Source organism: Heterocephalus glaber, unplaced genomic scaffold, assembly GCF_053883595.1.
Source record: "Heterocephalus glaber isolate CG9 unplaced genomic scaffold, H.glaber_assembly_v1.0 deba00000676, whole genome shotgun sequence".
Classification (NCBI taxonomy): Eukaryota; Metazoa; Chordata; class Mammalia; order Rodentia; family Bathyergidae; genus Heterocephalus; species Heterocephalus glaber.
The window spans coordinates 21,883,705-21,899,593 of record NW_028258156.1 but is presented as its reverse complement, the minus strand read 5'-3'; the positions used below and the strand labels follow the sequence as shown (position 1 = coordinate 21,899,593).

The 15,889-nt window shown below is 34.0% G+C and overlaps 1 protein-coding gene across 6 annotated transcripts in view; it reads right to left on the bottom strand.

Annotated features, from left to right (window-relative positions):
• Positions 1 to 15,889, bottom strand: part of Cog5 (component of oligomeric golgi complex 5) — a 316,280-nt gene that overhangs the window by 64,078 nt on the left and 236,313 nt on the right. For all 6 annotated transcript variants that reach the window (XM_087206494.1, XM_087206496.1, XM_087206495.1 and 3 more), the window contains 3 exons: positions 6,954 to 7,158; positions 2,037 to 2,198; positions 4 to 103 (listed from right to left, as the gene is read on the bottom strand). In XM_087206494.1, coding sequence (XP_087062620.1) covers positions 4 to 103; positions 2,037 to 2,198; positions 6,954 to 7,158 — 467 coding nt within the window. The remainder of the gene's footprint in view (positions 1 to 3; positions 104 to 2,036; positions 2,199 to 6,953; positions 7,159 to 15,889) is intronic.

Here is a 15,889-nt window from a genome sequence, read left to right as displayed (position 1 = left end):
TACAAGCTGCTCTGATTTTACCCCATATAACTGGATGGTCTTCGCCACGTTTTTTGACACAGCTAATGTGAGGTTTGCATCAACAGCAGCTATGTTTAGTTCACTAGAGAAAAAGAAAACAGATTTTAATCATTATCAATATAGTTCATCACCAAAGCAAAGAGCAACATATAAGCCTAAGCCCAATATGCAATGTAGTGATTCTTTTTATAGATTTTGCTGATTGCTTCTAACACTTGGTTGTACTGTTTCATTTTTCCTCCTAAATTCAGCATTAGGAAATAGTGCTTTGAGATGGCTTTGTTAATGACCAGTTTCTCATTGATAAGAGCACATCATGTGTGGGTTCAGCCTATGATTAAAAGAGAAAACTGTGTACAGATTTTTAAAGTAGCACTCTTGCTAACACTGATAAGTGCAATTAGAGGCACTGCGTATCATAGACATCTGCAAGGAAATGACAGCTCTTGAATGGAAATGATGACCTTGGAGGGACACAAGCTAAAAATATAAATTACACATGGTACATAAAGATACTCAGTTTCTGTAGAAATTATGCCAATTCATGATATTTACTTAGTTTTTAAAATGTAACAAAAGCCTAATAGCAATAATTTGCTATCTTAAAAATGTAAATTTTTAAAGCATTTTTTGCTGTTCCACATTCAACACTGAATTACTTGGGATATTTGATTTGACCACCCAAAAAAACAACAAACAAACAAACAAAACCCAAAAAAAGGGCATAGTAACAATGACTAAGAATACCAGGAGTTAAAAAGTGCATGTAAACTCATGTACAGGCAGCAAGCAAGAAAAGAAACTTAACTCTGAAGGAGAATAAATTTTAGCATTTAATCAGGTTATCTTTTTAAAGAAAGTGAAGGAGTTTGAAAGTGTAACATCAGTGCTGTATACCGTGTTTCAAAAATGCCCTTTCATGTGGTACTGACACTAATTTTATTAATATTCATTTTTAAATTGTATTAGACGTTGGCACAAGTATTCAAGCTCCACATTACATCTGATTATAGCACTGTCAAGATGCACAGAAGAATGGGAGAGACAACTCTTTAACATTTACATAAAGAGGTCAAAGAGCCTGAGTTGAATCTAGGGTTATTTTTATCACCAGCACACCAAATAGGTGACAGAGACTTAGGTAAAAACCTAGAGTCAACTTAATTGGGGAGAGGGTTAGGACTACGATGGTGAGCAATCTATACAATTTATAGGTGTTTGCAGCTCAAGATAGGGTTATATATATTATACTGTGGCTTTTAAAAAATACTTCCTCTTCCAGCAATCAGAACCACCATCTTCAAATTTGTAGTCTAAAATAATAACAGTTTATATACCTTGGTTCTATATTGCCCAACCACTATTCCTCATCTACAAAATGTTCACCTCAAATGTACAGAGTTACTGTTATGACAAAGTAGTTAGGTATGACAGGACTGACATAGTCTCAGCTGCAGACTAACCTGGATAATTGTTAACTGTACAAGTCTAAAGGCAACAGGACAATTACATTGTCTGCAAGCACTCGGGTGGCACCTCTGTAGGACACTTTCCCTTTTTACAGTTTTAAAAGCTGCCACATTCACTTAGGAAGCTTAAAATAGCAACCACAAGTAGGCTAATCAGGATTAGAATCCTGTTGCTGCCGTCAAGCACTTTCTGCATTTAGGATAAAAAACTATGTTTTAGTTTCTTAATTTGTATTAATTATTTTCATTCTTACTTCTCTGTGTAATATTAGGGATGTACTATGGTATGGGAAAGTAAGCTCACTTTGCATCCTTGGTTCGATAGGGAATAATGAGACTATTTTTAGATTATATTTGAATGGTTTTATTAATTGGAATCTCAACCACTTGAAATGTGTGCACTCATTCACTGCAAAACTCTTGACTTAATTGCAGGCCTAATTACTTGAATAATTTGAGGTAAATTTAAAATGTATCGCTATTAGGCATCACTAACCAATGTATCAGGCATCTTCTAGCATAATTGTATTTAAAAAAGGAACATACCTTGCTACAGTTTTAATGATACCATCAAGTTCTTCAGAGGAAGGAGGATTACGCCCACCAGGGGGGAAAACCAAATTGATAGGGTCAAAGAGTCGAGATAAGGATTTTGAGAGATAAGCAGCCTCATAAGGTTGCAGTGAGTCTTTCAAAGCCTTTTCTGCACTGTGAAAACAAGATTTTAAAAAAAGTGACAAATTATATAAAACTAGCTGGTAGTGCATCAGGCTACGAATGCCTTTTCCAAAACTTATCTCCCATAAAAAGTATAACTATATAAACAAACAGAAAATGAGTTAAAATGTATATATTTACAATTATATTTCATAATTAAACATTTATTAAAGATGAAATAAACATTTTCATTTATACTTTTATTTATACATAAGTCCTAGCAATAAATGTAATACAGTATGTACCAATACCTACTATATTATCTGTCACTTGAAAGCAAAGGAATAAAAGTGTAAGAGCCCATTACTTCTAATGGAAGCTATGCCTTTACTTAGCAAATCCAGTTTATAGAGTATCAGAGCATACATGAGAGGCAAACTTGCAGAGACCTGCTCTGTTAGGTCACCCCGGTGCCCCCACAGCTGCTGTGTTCCACAAAGGTCCCTGACTGACAGGAAGGATAGAGAGCTAGATTCTCAGTTTGCCCTTTTGTGACAGCACTAATAGGAATGAGGGCAAAAATTAAAAGTTTTTATTAAAGTCTTATCACATAAATACACTCAATTGGAGTTCTAAGTTAATTACTTACTCAGCACTTCTTTCCCCTTTGTTTTCAATTGTTCCTCTAGATTTTCATTTAGCAGTCAAATGATTGGATCTTATAATTTTCCTTTGACAATTAATACTAAATGTCTATAACCATTACTTCTATTTGCTTCTTTACTCCTATAATTACATATTTTTTCACATCTTCTATTTACAATCCCTCTACCAGCCTTTCCATTGTCTTTTTTTTAAGAACAAATTTCCCTTCATCTTAAATGTTAACTAACCTTGACAACACCTGACCTGCTCTTCATACATTTGAAACCTGGCTTTCTCTTTCTCTCACTCTTCTGGTCAGCTGACAAGCCTAGAGGTCAGAATGCTCTTGGCTCCTACTTCATAATTCCATAGTTATCTCTTAGTACTTTCTCATTCATAAAGTTGTCCACTCAACACCTGTTTACTGAGAATGCAATGCACCAAGCACTCTGACGAGTGCTGGGAAGATACAGATTAGGAGTGCTGTACAGGGCTGGGGATTTAGCTCAGCTCCTGCCTGCAAGCACAAAGCCCTGAGTTTGATCCCCAGTCCCCCCCCCCCCCCCAAAAATTGAGTGCTGTATAATCTAGTGAACAAAGTGGGCAGGTATAGTATAAAATATATATTATTTTATAATAGATGAAGATGCAAAGACCACATGGAGCAAGAGAAGAACTATTATCTAAAACTCTCAGACAATCCTCTACCTAAACTCCATGCTATTTAAATGTCTTTTCTATGTCTGCTCCTGTCATCTAACCTTAGGAAGCCTCTTCTCTCTTCTGCAGAAATTCTGGCCCTGAAAATGAGTTGCTAATATTCTTCTTATTCTTCAAATGGATTGGAAAAATCCTTGGTGACTACAATGTCAAAATATGCAACTTTTCTAAAACTTGTCCTGTGTTAGAAGTCTGTATTTATTATAATGACCTTTTTTCTTACCTCTACTATGGATCTTCCAAATTTGAGTCATCGTTTTTTTTGTTTTGTTTTGTTTTTTGAGGCAGGGTCTCCCTTTGTAGTTCAGGCTGGCCCTGAACTCACTGTATAGCCCAGGCTGGCCTTGAACTCACAGTGATCCTCCTGCCTCAGCCTTCTGAGTGCTAGGATCACAGGCATGTGCCCCCACGCCCGGCTTGAGTCATCATTTTGAACTGTTCCACCTCCAAGATTTCCAAGTTCAAAGACAACTTTCCCTACGCCTGACCTTCTATTTCTTTTTTTTCACACAAATATAAAGTCTCTACAATCTGCCAAATGTTTCCTAGGTGTAGGCAAATTACTATGATCTTAGTTTTTAACAGTTTCCTAGCCTTTTAAAGTTTACAAGCTAACAAATGATAAAAAAAAAAAAATTTAATGAGTTCAATATGGAAATGATAGTGATAAGTACTAAAGGAAAAATAAAGCAAGGAAGACAGGGTGTAGGTTTAAACTGTTTCTAAAAATCAAAATTTTAGGAAGGATATAGGGAACTCTTACTAAGTCCTGAAGGAAAAGAGGTAACAATTTATGTGAATAAATGATTGTTACTGGTTTACTACTTTCATTATTTTAGAATGTATTTCTTCTATTTGTAAGACATAAATTTACTGTAAAATAGTGCGCTGTGCTATACCTTCAGCAGCTTCGTATGTCTTGTGTTTAACCCTATATCTTGATTACATCAAGAAGACACATGGTATGATTTATCCATACTAGGTTTGTGTAATTATACCCTGTGATGTTCACACAACGGCAAAATCACTTAATGATGCAGTTGTCAGACCTTGTACCTGTCAGTAAACAATCCATTATGGTATATATTTCTAGCCCTAACTCACAATGAATTATTTTTTCAATAACCCTATTTGCATTTTCAACTCAAGAGTTCCAAAAGAAAAACTTAAATTCAACACAATATCTTAAAAAATTCTTTCAATCTTAACAGCCTTCTACCAACTTGTCTAGTCATAAACTTGATCCCCCTTTCCTCTCAGACATACTCTATCAGAGAGTTCTACTGGCTTATCCTCTAAAATACATCAGAATGCAACTTGAATTAATCTGACCAATTCTTACCATCTTATCTGCCCATCCTAGTTCAAGCCATCATCATCATCTTCTGTCTATAGAAACAAAATACCTTCCATGTCCTGTTTCTCCCCCTGTGTGCTGCTGCTCCCCCTTAGGTGTCCACACAGAAGCTAAACTGATTTTAAACTGTTTAATCATCTCTTAAAAACAGCGATTACCAACTCTATTAGAACACATTTCAACCCCCTTCCCATGGCCTATAAAACCCTACATATTCTCACATTTCCCTTTGTCTCTGCCCAATATTACACACGCCCTTCTCTTCTTCACTCACGGTGTTCCAGCCTCACTGGCTTCTTTTCCACTCCTCAAACCTCCCCATCTTAATTTGCTCAAGGCCTCTAAATGTGCTCTTCTGAGTAAAGCAATCTTCACCAAATCTCTGTGGTTGACTTGTTCATGTTATTTAGCTCTCAGGACAAACATCACCTCCTCTGAATAGACTTTTTCTTGACCATTTAATCTCATTTTCTTTGGACCAATTACCATCAATGAAACTTTAGCATGAACACTGAAGGTACTCAGTACTTGCTAACCTGGTTATCTTTGCTTTGATTCTATTCTGATTCCTCTCTAGCACCTTGTTCCATCTATTATCTCTTTTCTTTCTTGCATTTCTCATCTCTTTTTCTCTCCACTGGCTATTTCTATCTACAATATTTTCAATTTTCCCTGTATCATTAAAAACAAAGAAACATTCCTTAGACTTAGCTAGCCTGGGTCAAACCCATGTTTTCTTCTCTGCTTTACTTCTCAAAAGACTATCTTTAAATCCATTCTGTTGGGTTTTTATTACCCTCATATTTTATTTTTAATTCACAGACTATGGATCCTACTTCATCTCCTCATCAACACTTTCCTGAATTTAGTCTCCACAGGGTGATAATTACATCTCAGTCTAAACATTGGTCTTTTTTTCCACTCTGGTCCCCATCCCCGCTGAATTTACCACTTTTCTTTTTCTTAAAAGTAAAAGTTAAAAAAGAAAAGTAACATACATTCATTTTAAAAGCAAAAAGTACAAAGAATTATCTCCTGCAGACAAACCACTGTTATCATTTGTTTTGTGTATTTCCATATTTTTTTATTGCTAGTAAAAGGTTTAAAAATAAAACTAAGTGGAAATACATTGATACATGTTATTTTATATAAACTCTTTAAATTTTTAAACAACATCAATTCATTGGAGATTAACATTTGTGAGTTCTATCCTCTTGTCCCCATTTCCATTAGTTCTAAATTAAGCATCAATTTATCATAAAGCAGTTATTGAAGAGACAATCTGGTCTCATTCTATCTTTCTAGCCTTGTCTGGACATTTAATGGACCAGTCAGGATTTCTAACTACAGAGCACACAAACTGTATGTACTTAAGAAAAAAAATAAAAAAAAAACCAATTAAACAGCACTCAAGAGTCTACGCAACATTCTTCTTATAAAGGAGGTGATAAGAATCTGCTACTGTTTAATCAGCCTTTCTACTATAAATATGAGTCTAGTGTTTAAAGAAAGGTGTGAAAGACAAACTTTATCTGGTGCTCAAATGGAAATTTAAAAACACTCTTCCAAATATGGTATACTGGTTTCCAGTGTGGCTCCTAAATATGGCTACATTACCATACTTTGTGTGCGATTTTCTGGGATAGTTTTAATTACAGTTTTTTTTCAAACACACTGACTGAAAACCTATCCCAGTGATTTATCTCCCCTGAAGCTTCTGAACAAGCCAGATCCTTTTATGTTACATGTATGTAAATGGTCTATCAATAATGATACTATCTGATGTAATTATAGGTAATTAAATATGAATTAAAAGACAATGACTACATATGTTCATCTCCTAGCTTCTAATTATCCTATTTAGTGTTATACTTTAATGGTGACTCTAGCAGGAGCCAGAATGTGCAGCTGGAGGTGAAGTCTGGCTTTTAGTTAAAGTCTTACAAAGTCTCTTAAAGTATGTAAATTTAAAAAATCATTACAAATATTTGCAAGTTTAGTGTATTCCCAATTTCTATTTTACAATAAAATTTTAAAAAACAAAAACGCTTAACAGTCCAACAAAGAAATCAAATTAAACATACTCATAATCTGGCTTTTTAGGTATGAATATATCTTGAGTATCATCTTCCATGTTTTGTATGTCAACATAGAGTTCTGTATTTCCACTTCCGTTAAAATTTCCTTGGATATTTTGACTGTATTGTTGAAGACGCTTCCATAGGTCATTGTAAAGGTGTAGTAATTTAGGATATTCTCCTTCAAAGGCTTGTTTTAAAAACATAGATGCTGCCAACCAAAATTAATAGTATGGGTTAGATAAATAATGAAGCAATGAAAGACAGTAAAAATGTTTCATTTACATATAAAAATAGTGTTACAAACCAAAGACATGTTCTAATGATGCTTCTTTTTTTTTTCTTTTGGTACCAGGGATTGAACTCGGGTCCTTGCACTTGCACAGCAGGCAGCGAAACCACTGAGCTAAATCCCCGGCCCCTAATGATGCTTTTTAAAATGTTACAGTAACACCAATTTTCCTCTTATATAATTCATTGTACTTGGTATGAACAGACACAATTACAATTACAGTTGAAGATTTCAATTCCCTCCCTTGATAACTGATAAAAGATGTACATAGAAAATTAGGATATAGAAAACTGATCAAAACCAACACTCAACTGACGTAATTTACATTTATACAATTCTTCATCCCAAGTAACAAAAACACACTCTCTTCAAGTGAAATATTTTCCAAGATCAACAATGCTTGGGCTTCAAGTCCTACATATCATACTCTCTCTAAGCAAATAGGTTTTTAATAAAATTAGAAATGAGTAACAGAGAGATACCCGAAAAACCCTCAAATATGTTTAACTTAAAAAAACGCTTTTAAGTAAGTCATGGATCAAAAAAGGAAACCAAAAGGGAAATGCGAAAGTATTTTGCACTGAAGGAAAATTATAATACTATACACAAAATTTGTGGGGTGCTATTAAAGGAATATATTGGGGGGGGGTTGAAAAGAAAGGTTTCAAATTAATGACCTAAACTTCCATTTTCAGAGTTTCATCCCTGGTACCAAAAACAAAACAAAACAAAAACCACAGGTGTAAACTTCCATTTTCAGGACATAGAAAAAGGCAAACAAAACAAAACAAAAAATCCCACAAACAACCAAAACAAAACCCCCAAAGTAAACAGAAGAAAGAAAACAACAAGTATAGATTATCAACGAAACAGAAAACAGAGGTTCAGAAACACTGGAACCAAAAACTCATTCCCTGAGAAGATTAGTAACTCTGACAAACTTCTAGCCTAATGGAGTAAGAAAAAAGAAGAAAAACTAACCATGTGAACAATAAGAGAGTTAACCTGATTGTATATCCTTTTATTAAGAAAAAAATAAATTATACACAATTTTATGCCAACTAATTTGAAAACTTTCATGAAATGGACAATTTCCTTGTGGGACCCAACTATGAAAGCTACTCAATAACAAACTGAATGGTCTGAATCTACTCGATTTTTTTAGTTAAAAATCTTTCAAAGAAGAACTGGATACCCCGCTGGCTTCAGAGGTGATTTCTATCAAAAATTTAAGGAAGAAATAGTAATGCCAGTTCTACACCAATTCCCAATTCATTCTTTTTTTTTTTGGTACCGGGGATCAAACTCCGATCCTTGCGCTTGGGAAGTAGGCAGTGGAACCACTGAGCAAAATCCTTGGCCCCACCCAACTCATTCTTGAGGCCAGCATTACCCTGACACCAAAACCAAAGAAATTAAAGAAAGAGAAAAATACTGTAGAATAGTATTTTACCCTCACAAATATAGATACAAAAATTATGAATCAAATTTCAGCAAATACAACAATATAAAAAAGGATGATACTTCATGACCAAGATTTACCCCAGGAACTTATAATTAGTTCAACATTTAAAATTCAGTCAATGTGATTCATCATATTAACAAATTAATAAGAAAAACTATTTGAAAAAAATCCAATATTCATCCTGTATAAAAATTCTTCATGAACAAAAAATAAAAAAGAATATACCCTGATAAAGGAATCTACATAAAATCAGATTAGGAAAGTACAGATGACACAGAATTAAGAGCCACTGTCTATGTAAAAAGCCTAATGTAATCTACCAACAAAGTTGCTAGAGATTGTAAGTGAATTTAGCAAAGTTGCGGGATATAAGATCAAATATAAATATATATGTATATATTATATCTGAAATGGCCAATCAGAAATTAAAACATAAAAAGGATACATTTGGCAATATACTTGAAAATGGAAAACATTACGGGCCTTACTATGTTTCTGGGGTTTCCTGCTGTTCTTTCCTTCATAATAGCAGAAACACAAAGTTATGGAATTCTATACCAGCTAAATACACATTCTAGGCTGCAATCCTGCCTTTTTTTTTTAAAGCAGGAATATAGAGCATAAAGCCTTTTCCAACCTTCTAACTCTCTAGCCATCAGTCCTTTATAATATGAAGATTATCACCACCCATCTCATGGAGAAAGTAAAGGCTGCTCGAAAAGAATCCCTCTAACACTTTACTTTCCAGCCTCCCATGAGCAGTTTTAGTAGCCAACTTGCTTGACAGGGGCAAGTGCCATTCAATATAAAAACAATTTTTTTTTAAGAACACAAAAAGTTCTTTATTAATCATTAATCTTAATACACAGATTAAGCAGGAGACAAAAATAGCACATATTAATATATTCTACTAGCATCCTCCTTTTTTCCCTCAACTTTAAAATGTTCCATGTAGAACACTAGTTCTCTTTTATAGTAGTAGAAATTTTCAGAGAATACAAATTTTGATCTATTTTGCAACTATTTTTGCTGAATCTAAAATGACATTAATTGAAAAACTATGTTACTCAGGACAACAAGCAAATTTCTATTAATTTCATTTTAAATGTTCATTTGCGTCAAAGTCAGAGCTGCCATTTAAACTTTCCAAATGAATTTTGGTACATTCTGAAAATTGTTTTCTAATTTTCAATTTGATCCGTCAAAATACAGTGTCACAGTTCTGGTAAACTTTTTTTGGTGGAGCTTAAGAAAGATGAATTGTTTAATAAATTTCTTATGAATATATGAAAGGGAAAAAAATCAATGTTCTCTATTATCTAGTCCCTTACATTCACTTTTAAATCATTCTAAAAATGAAAAATTTGGAAGTATATTTTCTAATCCTTAAAATTTTTTTTTTTGGTACCAGGGATTGAACTCCGGACCTTGCGCTTGCATGGCAGGCGGCAGAACCACTGAGCTAAATACCTGGCTGTTCTTAAAATTTTAATTCAAATTACATTTCATTTAAGTTATTAAATGCCTATTAGGTGTATTCTGAATTATATATATGCAACACATCACCACAGAGAAGTGCCTCTAATGAGAGACCATTTAGTAAGCTTCACGTTTTTATTAGTTCGCAGAAGAATCCAGTATGATTAGCATTTAAACATGATTCACAAGTTGTAAGCTGGAAAAGGCATGTTTTCGCTGGCCTGTGGCTGAAACTCTGGGTTTGTGTTTCTTTTGATTAATGTGTCGATAGAAATACCTATGTGGGTCTCAGTGAATTTATGGTAAAATTTACTATGAAATCAGTGAAAACTACTCATGATTAGCTTTGTCAAAATTACCTTCAATCCTGTGATTAACCTCTAACATCGATGTTTCTTAGGTCCCATTACACCAATGGGAAAATGCTAGTGGAAACCTCTTGAGAGTACTGGTCAAAAGCTATATATTATACTGGTGTGTTGTCTATTATGTTCAAAAACTATAAAAAAGGATTTTGCTATGCAATTTTTAATTCAGAAAACAACAGCACAGATTATTTTTCTAAAGCTTATTTACTAAATAAGATTAGCTTTATTATAAATGTAATACTACTTAATGCTGTAAAAATAGCACCAAAATATGATTATATTGACTGCTTTTATACCTTATAAGACAGAAATTTGACCACAAGCTTCTGTTTTATTTAAATTAAGAACCACTGATTTACTATGACTTATTTCCTAATACTTGTTCTTTTTTGCATGTATGTCTAAATTCTCACTGACACCTTTCTGTACTGTGTAAATAGCACAACAAATGTCAATAAGGAATGTTCTAAAAAATTGTGTTGCATATATATAACACAAAAACAAATTTTAACTTCTGGTTTGATCCTATTCCATCTCATCTCTTTTATCGGATCTCTTTTGTATTTTAGCTTTCCACTTTTCACTAGCTCCCTTCCAAGATCAATAAAACATGCTGTCTCACAACATGAAAACCAAAACTACAGAGAATATGGCAACACAATTTCCCTTGACCCTGTAACTGTGCACTTGTAGCTATTGTCCTGTGCTCTGGGTAATAATGGCCTACACACATTTCTTTTCTTCTTCCTAACTGCAACCAGACTTCCAAATGACACAGAGCCAATGAAACTATTTTAGTCAAAGTCACAGTATCATCCTAACTGCCAAAAAACAGTGGGGTACTTTTCTGATCTCCGCTTGCTTGATCTGTTGATGACTTTTTGAGAAACACTTTCCACACCTCCATTTTCTCTTGGGTTTTCTACTTTTCTTCTCTTTTTTCCAATGAGGTCTTGCTATGTTGGCCAAGCTGGCCTTGAACTCACTATCCTGCCTAAACTCCCCCAGTAGTAGAGATTACAGGCACATTCTGCCACGCCCAGGTTCTAATTTGTTTTTCTTACTCCTCTGTGCTGACTTCCTTCCCCTACCTGAAATGCTTTCCTTGAAATTTTGAAAACAATGGTGTTATAGGTTTCAAGTATATAAAACATAGAGAACAGTATAATGAATCTCCGTGTATCTATCACCTAACTTCAACACTTGCCACTCAATCCTGTTTTTTCTGTATCTCTAGCCATCCGCCTCTACCATTACCAGTTATTTTACAAAGGTCAAATACTGTATAATTTTATTCCTATATATTCATCATGTATCTCTAATGGCAGGGACTGTTTTCTTTTAAAAATTATATCCATAGTTCTCTCGTAACACTTTGCTAAATTAACAATCAGTGATCACATTCACCTGATTAATTTAGGACCTTTGTGATGGATTTAGGACTCATAAATAGTCCATGTAAAAAACTAGATGATATATCACCAAAGCAAATTGTCATTTCCCTCTCTTTTTATTGCTTTTAATTCTTTAAGAAAGTAGGTCATTTGTCTTATAGAGTTTCCCAGAGTCTGTATTTTGCTGAGGACACCCTCTTGTCTCTGTATTTCCTGTAAATTATCAGTTGGATCTAAAATAAAGCCTTTCAATTTTGGCTGCACATTGTGACAACCAGTGAGCTTTAAGAAATCCCAATGTTTGGGTTGTGCCATCAGAGATGGTAATGTAATTTCAGCCCACACTTTGGGAATTTTTAAATACTAAGTGATTCTAAAGTGCAACCAACTTGAAAACCACTCACACAGGTAATAATTTGATCAAATCCTGGGAATGTGTGGGTGTGTGTGTGTTTGTGTAAGCTACTTTCCAAGCCATTTTTACTTTTTTTTTGAGTCAGGGCCTAAGTCACTCAGTTGCTCAGGCTGGGCTTGAATTTATAATCCTTCTGCTTCAGTCTTCTAGAGTTCTCAGATTACAGATATATGCCACCATGCCCAGAAAACCCTAGGCTGTATAACTCTGACGAGACTGCTGCATATGTAATGTCTAAATTTGTGTACAGCTTTCCTTTTTTATGAGATTAGTAGTCATTAATAATCACTGACTATAACTAAGTTGGTGATTACAAAATGAAGATAGTCTAACATTTCTTTTGCATGTACCAGAGATAAAACTTTAATAAATAGGTATTTTTTCCCATCAATTATTTGGTTTCTCTGGAGTATCATTTCTAGAGTTTTCCCCCTTTATTCACCAATTTTCAAAGCTCCACAGCAATGTTGAAGAAAATCCGTATTTGTAACAATGTGAAATGAACTCACGGTTTTGGACATATCTGATGGATTTCAATCCCTTGCAACTGTTACCCTTACTGATGTTAAATTCATTGTATCTCTAGTAAGTGCCTATGCAAACTGCTTCCTGAGTCCTTTCAATGCAATTTGGTAGTCTCTGATAGCTTTCTTGGTTGGAATAAGGGTTACAGAATTATCCTGCTCTTTCCTGCCACAGACCTGGGATCACTCATTTCGAGGAATTCTTTAATAGAAAGTCATGTTTAAAGACCATAACATGAGTTTCTAGAGAGACTCAACAGTATTGGGATAGCGATTATTTCTAGGCTTTTTCAGACATGAAATATGTATCTCAAACTGTACTGATTAAAGAAAAAATATCTCATCCACTTTATATCTTCTTTCTCCTAGGCTGAAAAATCCTGATTCATTCTGATATAACATAATTAATCAGTTATTTTCACCCATGTCACATACAGAATATTCTGGGACTAACCACATTAATACTATCATCAATAAATTGATTATTGGAAAGATTTTATGGGTGTGGGGGCAGTTATTCTGTCCTTTAAGTATAAAATCCTCCATCTCAAAATAAAACAAAACACAGCAAAACAAAAGCAAATAAGAAAATCAAAAGAATTCCTCTGTGTGATTATGCCATATATTTACATTTAATTGCTTCATTTTTTATTTCGTATTTGGGAAGTTTTTCTTTCTTCTTGGTTTTATTTTATAGCTGACATAAATATTTATATGGCCTCAAATTTATATCCACACAACAAAGTATATATAAAGAAGTCTTTTATCCTTATTCCTGCCTATGTATTCTTCACCTCTATTTCCAAATATTGGTAACCAATTTTATGGGTTTGTTTCTCGTTCTTTAAAAAAAATGCAAAAATGTATATTTACATCAGTCCCTTTCTTAGGTAAACAACAGCAGACTATACACATATTTATTAGTAGTATATAAAGATAGTCCTCATTCTTTCCTCTATCCCCCCACAATCTTTCTATAGCTGCATGGCATTCTATTTTATGAAAGTACTACAGTTTAATTAATCTCCTAGTGATGAACATTTGGGGTATTTCCATTGTTTGTTATTCCAGATAATAATATGATAAACAGCCTTGTGAATAAGTTTCCATATTTTGCCAGTATATCTATGAAACAGATCGTTTGAGGAATTATTACTGAGTAAAATAATAAATGCTTATATAATTTTGTTTGGAATCAAACTGCCTTCTAGAAGTTTCCTATGCTGATGAACAGTTTAGGAGAACAAGTATTTCCCCAGAGAATTGCCAAGAGAGTATGTTATCATACTTTTGAATTTTTGCTAATGTGATAGATGAGAAAGGTATCTATGTGCATTATTCTCTATTTATTGGTGGTCTTGAGCATCTATTCCATATACTCAAGACATAGCTACACTTTTTTCCTTGATAGGGGTTTTGATTTTTTTACTTATTATGGAAGATTTTATGTATTAGGGCTACTAACTCTTTTTTTTGATGTAAATTATAATTTTTTTCTAGTTTGTCATTGGTCCTTTTTATTTTGTTAAGATTATTTTTGGCCACGTAAATTTTTAATGCAATCAAATTGTGGATCTTTATATCACTGTTTCTGGATATTGAATCAGTTAGAGAACAACCTTCCACCACCCAGCTTATTCACTTATTTTCTAGCACTTGAATGATTTAATTCTTTAATCCATCTGGAATTTACCCTGATATACAGAGTAAGCAAAAGAATTTTTCTCTAACATTCTTTTTTGTAATCTCATTCTACTCTTCAACTGAGTAGTTTATCTGCTTAAATGACTACTGGATACTGATTCTATTGAACAAATCTTAATGAAGGGTTTAAATTTTAGTCCAAAGTTTGCTTATTTCATTACCTCAATCAATACTGCTTCATATTTCACAACTGATGATTTAAAAACCCTCATTGCAAAGAATCACATAAAGATACGAGGAAAAATCTAAAAATTATTTCACAACCTACCATCTTATGACAATCATCACTAACCTATCTGCAACCATTTTCATGTACCTATTTATCATATGTTAAGTTTCTGTTACTGTGACAAAATATCTAAGATAATCAACTTCAAAAGAGGGAAATTTCATTTTGGCTCACAGTTTCAGAAGTTTCAGTCCATGGTCGGTTGGCCCTGTTCCTTTGGATCTGCGGTAGCAGTGAATCGTGGTGGAAAAATGTGGTGGAAGAGGCCTGTTTACTCTGTCAGCAAGGAAGCAAAGAGAGAGGAGCAGGCTCCCAATAGCCCCAATATTCCAATTACCCCAATGACTGAACTTCATTCCACTAGGCCCCACCTCTTAAAGATTGCACAACCTTCCATTAGCACCACACGATAGGGACCAAGTCTTTAAAACACGGAGCTCTGGGGGACATTTCAGGTTCAAACTGTAGCACATGTACATATACTAGAGTTTCTTTTCTGAAAGTATTTCACTCTCTTTTTAAGTGCTTATTTTAAATTGAAGAAATTATTTTCATAGTTTTCAGACTGCTTCCTAATTCATAAAATCCTTAGGTATTAATCTAACACTTTAGCAATTAAGCCATTGTAACAGGCTGTTCATTATGTATAGAGCACTGTGCCATCTGACAGGAATATAACAGAACAGAGGTAGACAGAAGTTTTTTCCAAAGCCTACTGGGAAATACAGCTAACCTTGTAGATGAGACAGTGCAATGCAGGAGGTAAGTGCTAGAATCAGGGACAGTAAAAGTTCCACAGAAGTAGACAGAGGGTGTCTTACCCAAGTTTGGGTATGTAAGGGGGTGCAAGTATCAGGGAATGCTTCATTTCTAAACTGAGACTTGAAAGATGAGTGTGTTATCCAGATGAAGGGGAGGACACAGATATATTTTTCAGGGACTTGTTAATACTGAGAAAAGAAAAGATGATTCATTCAATAGTTTAAGCTCAAGTACTGAGATAAAAAGATAAAAAAGAAAATAATGAATGTTGAGGAACAGGAAAGGACCTAAAAAGTCACATTTGAATTGC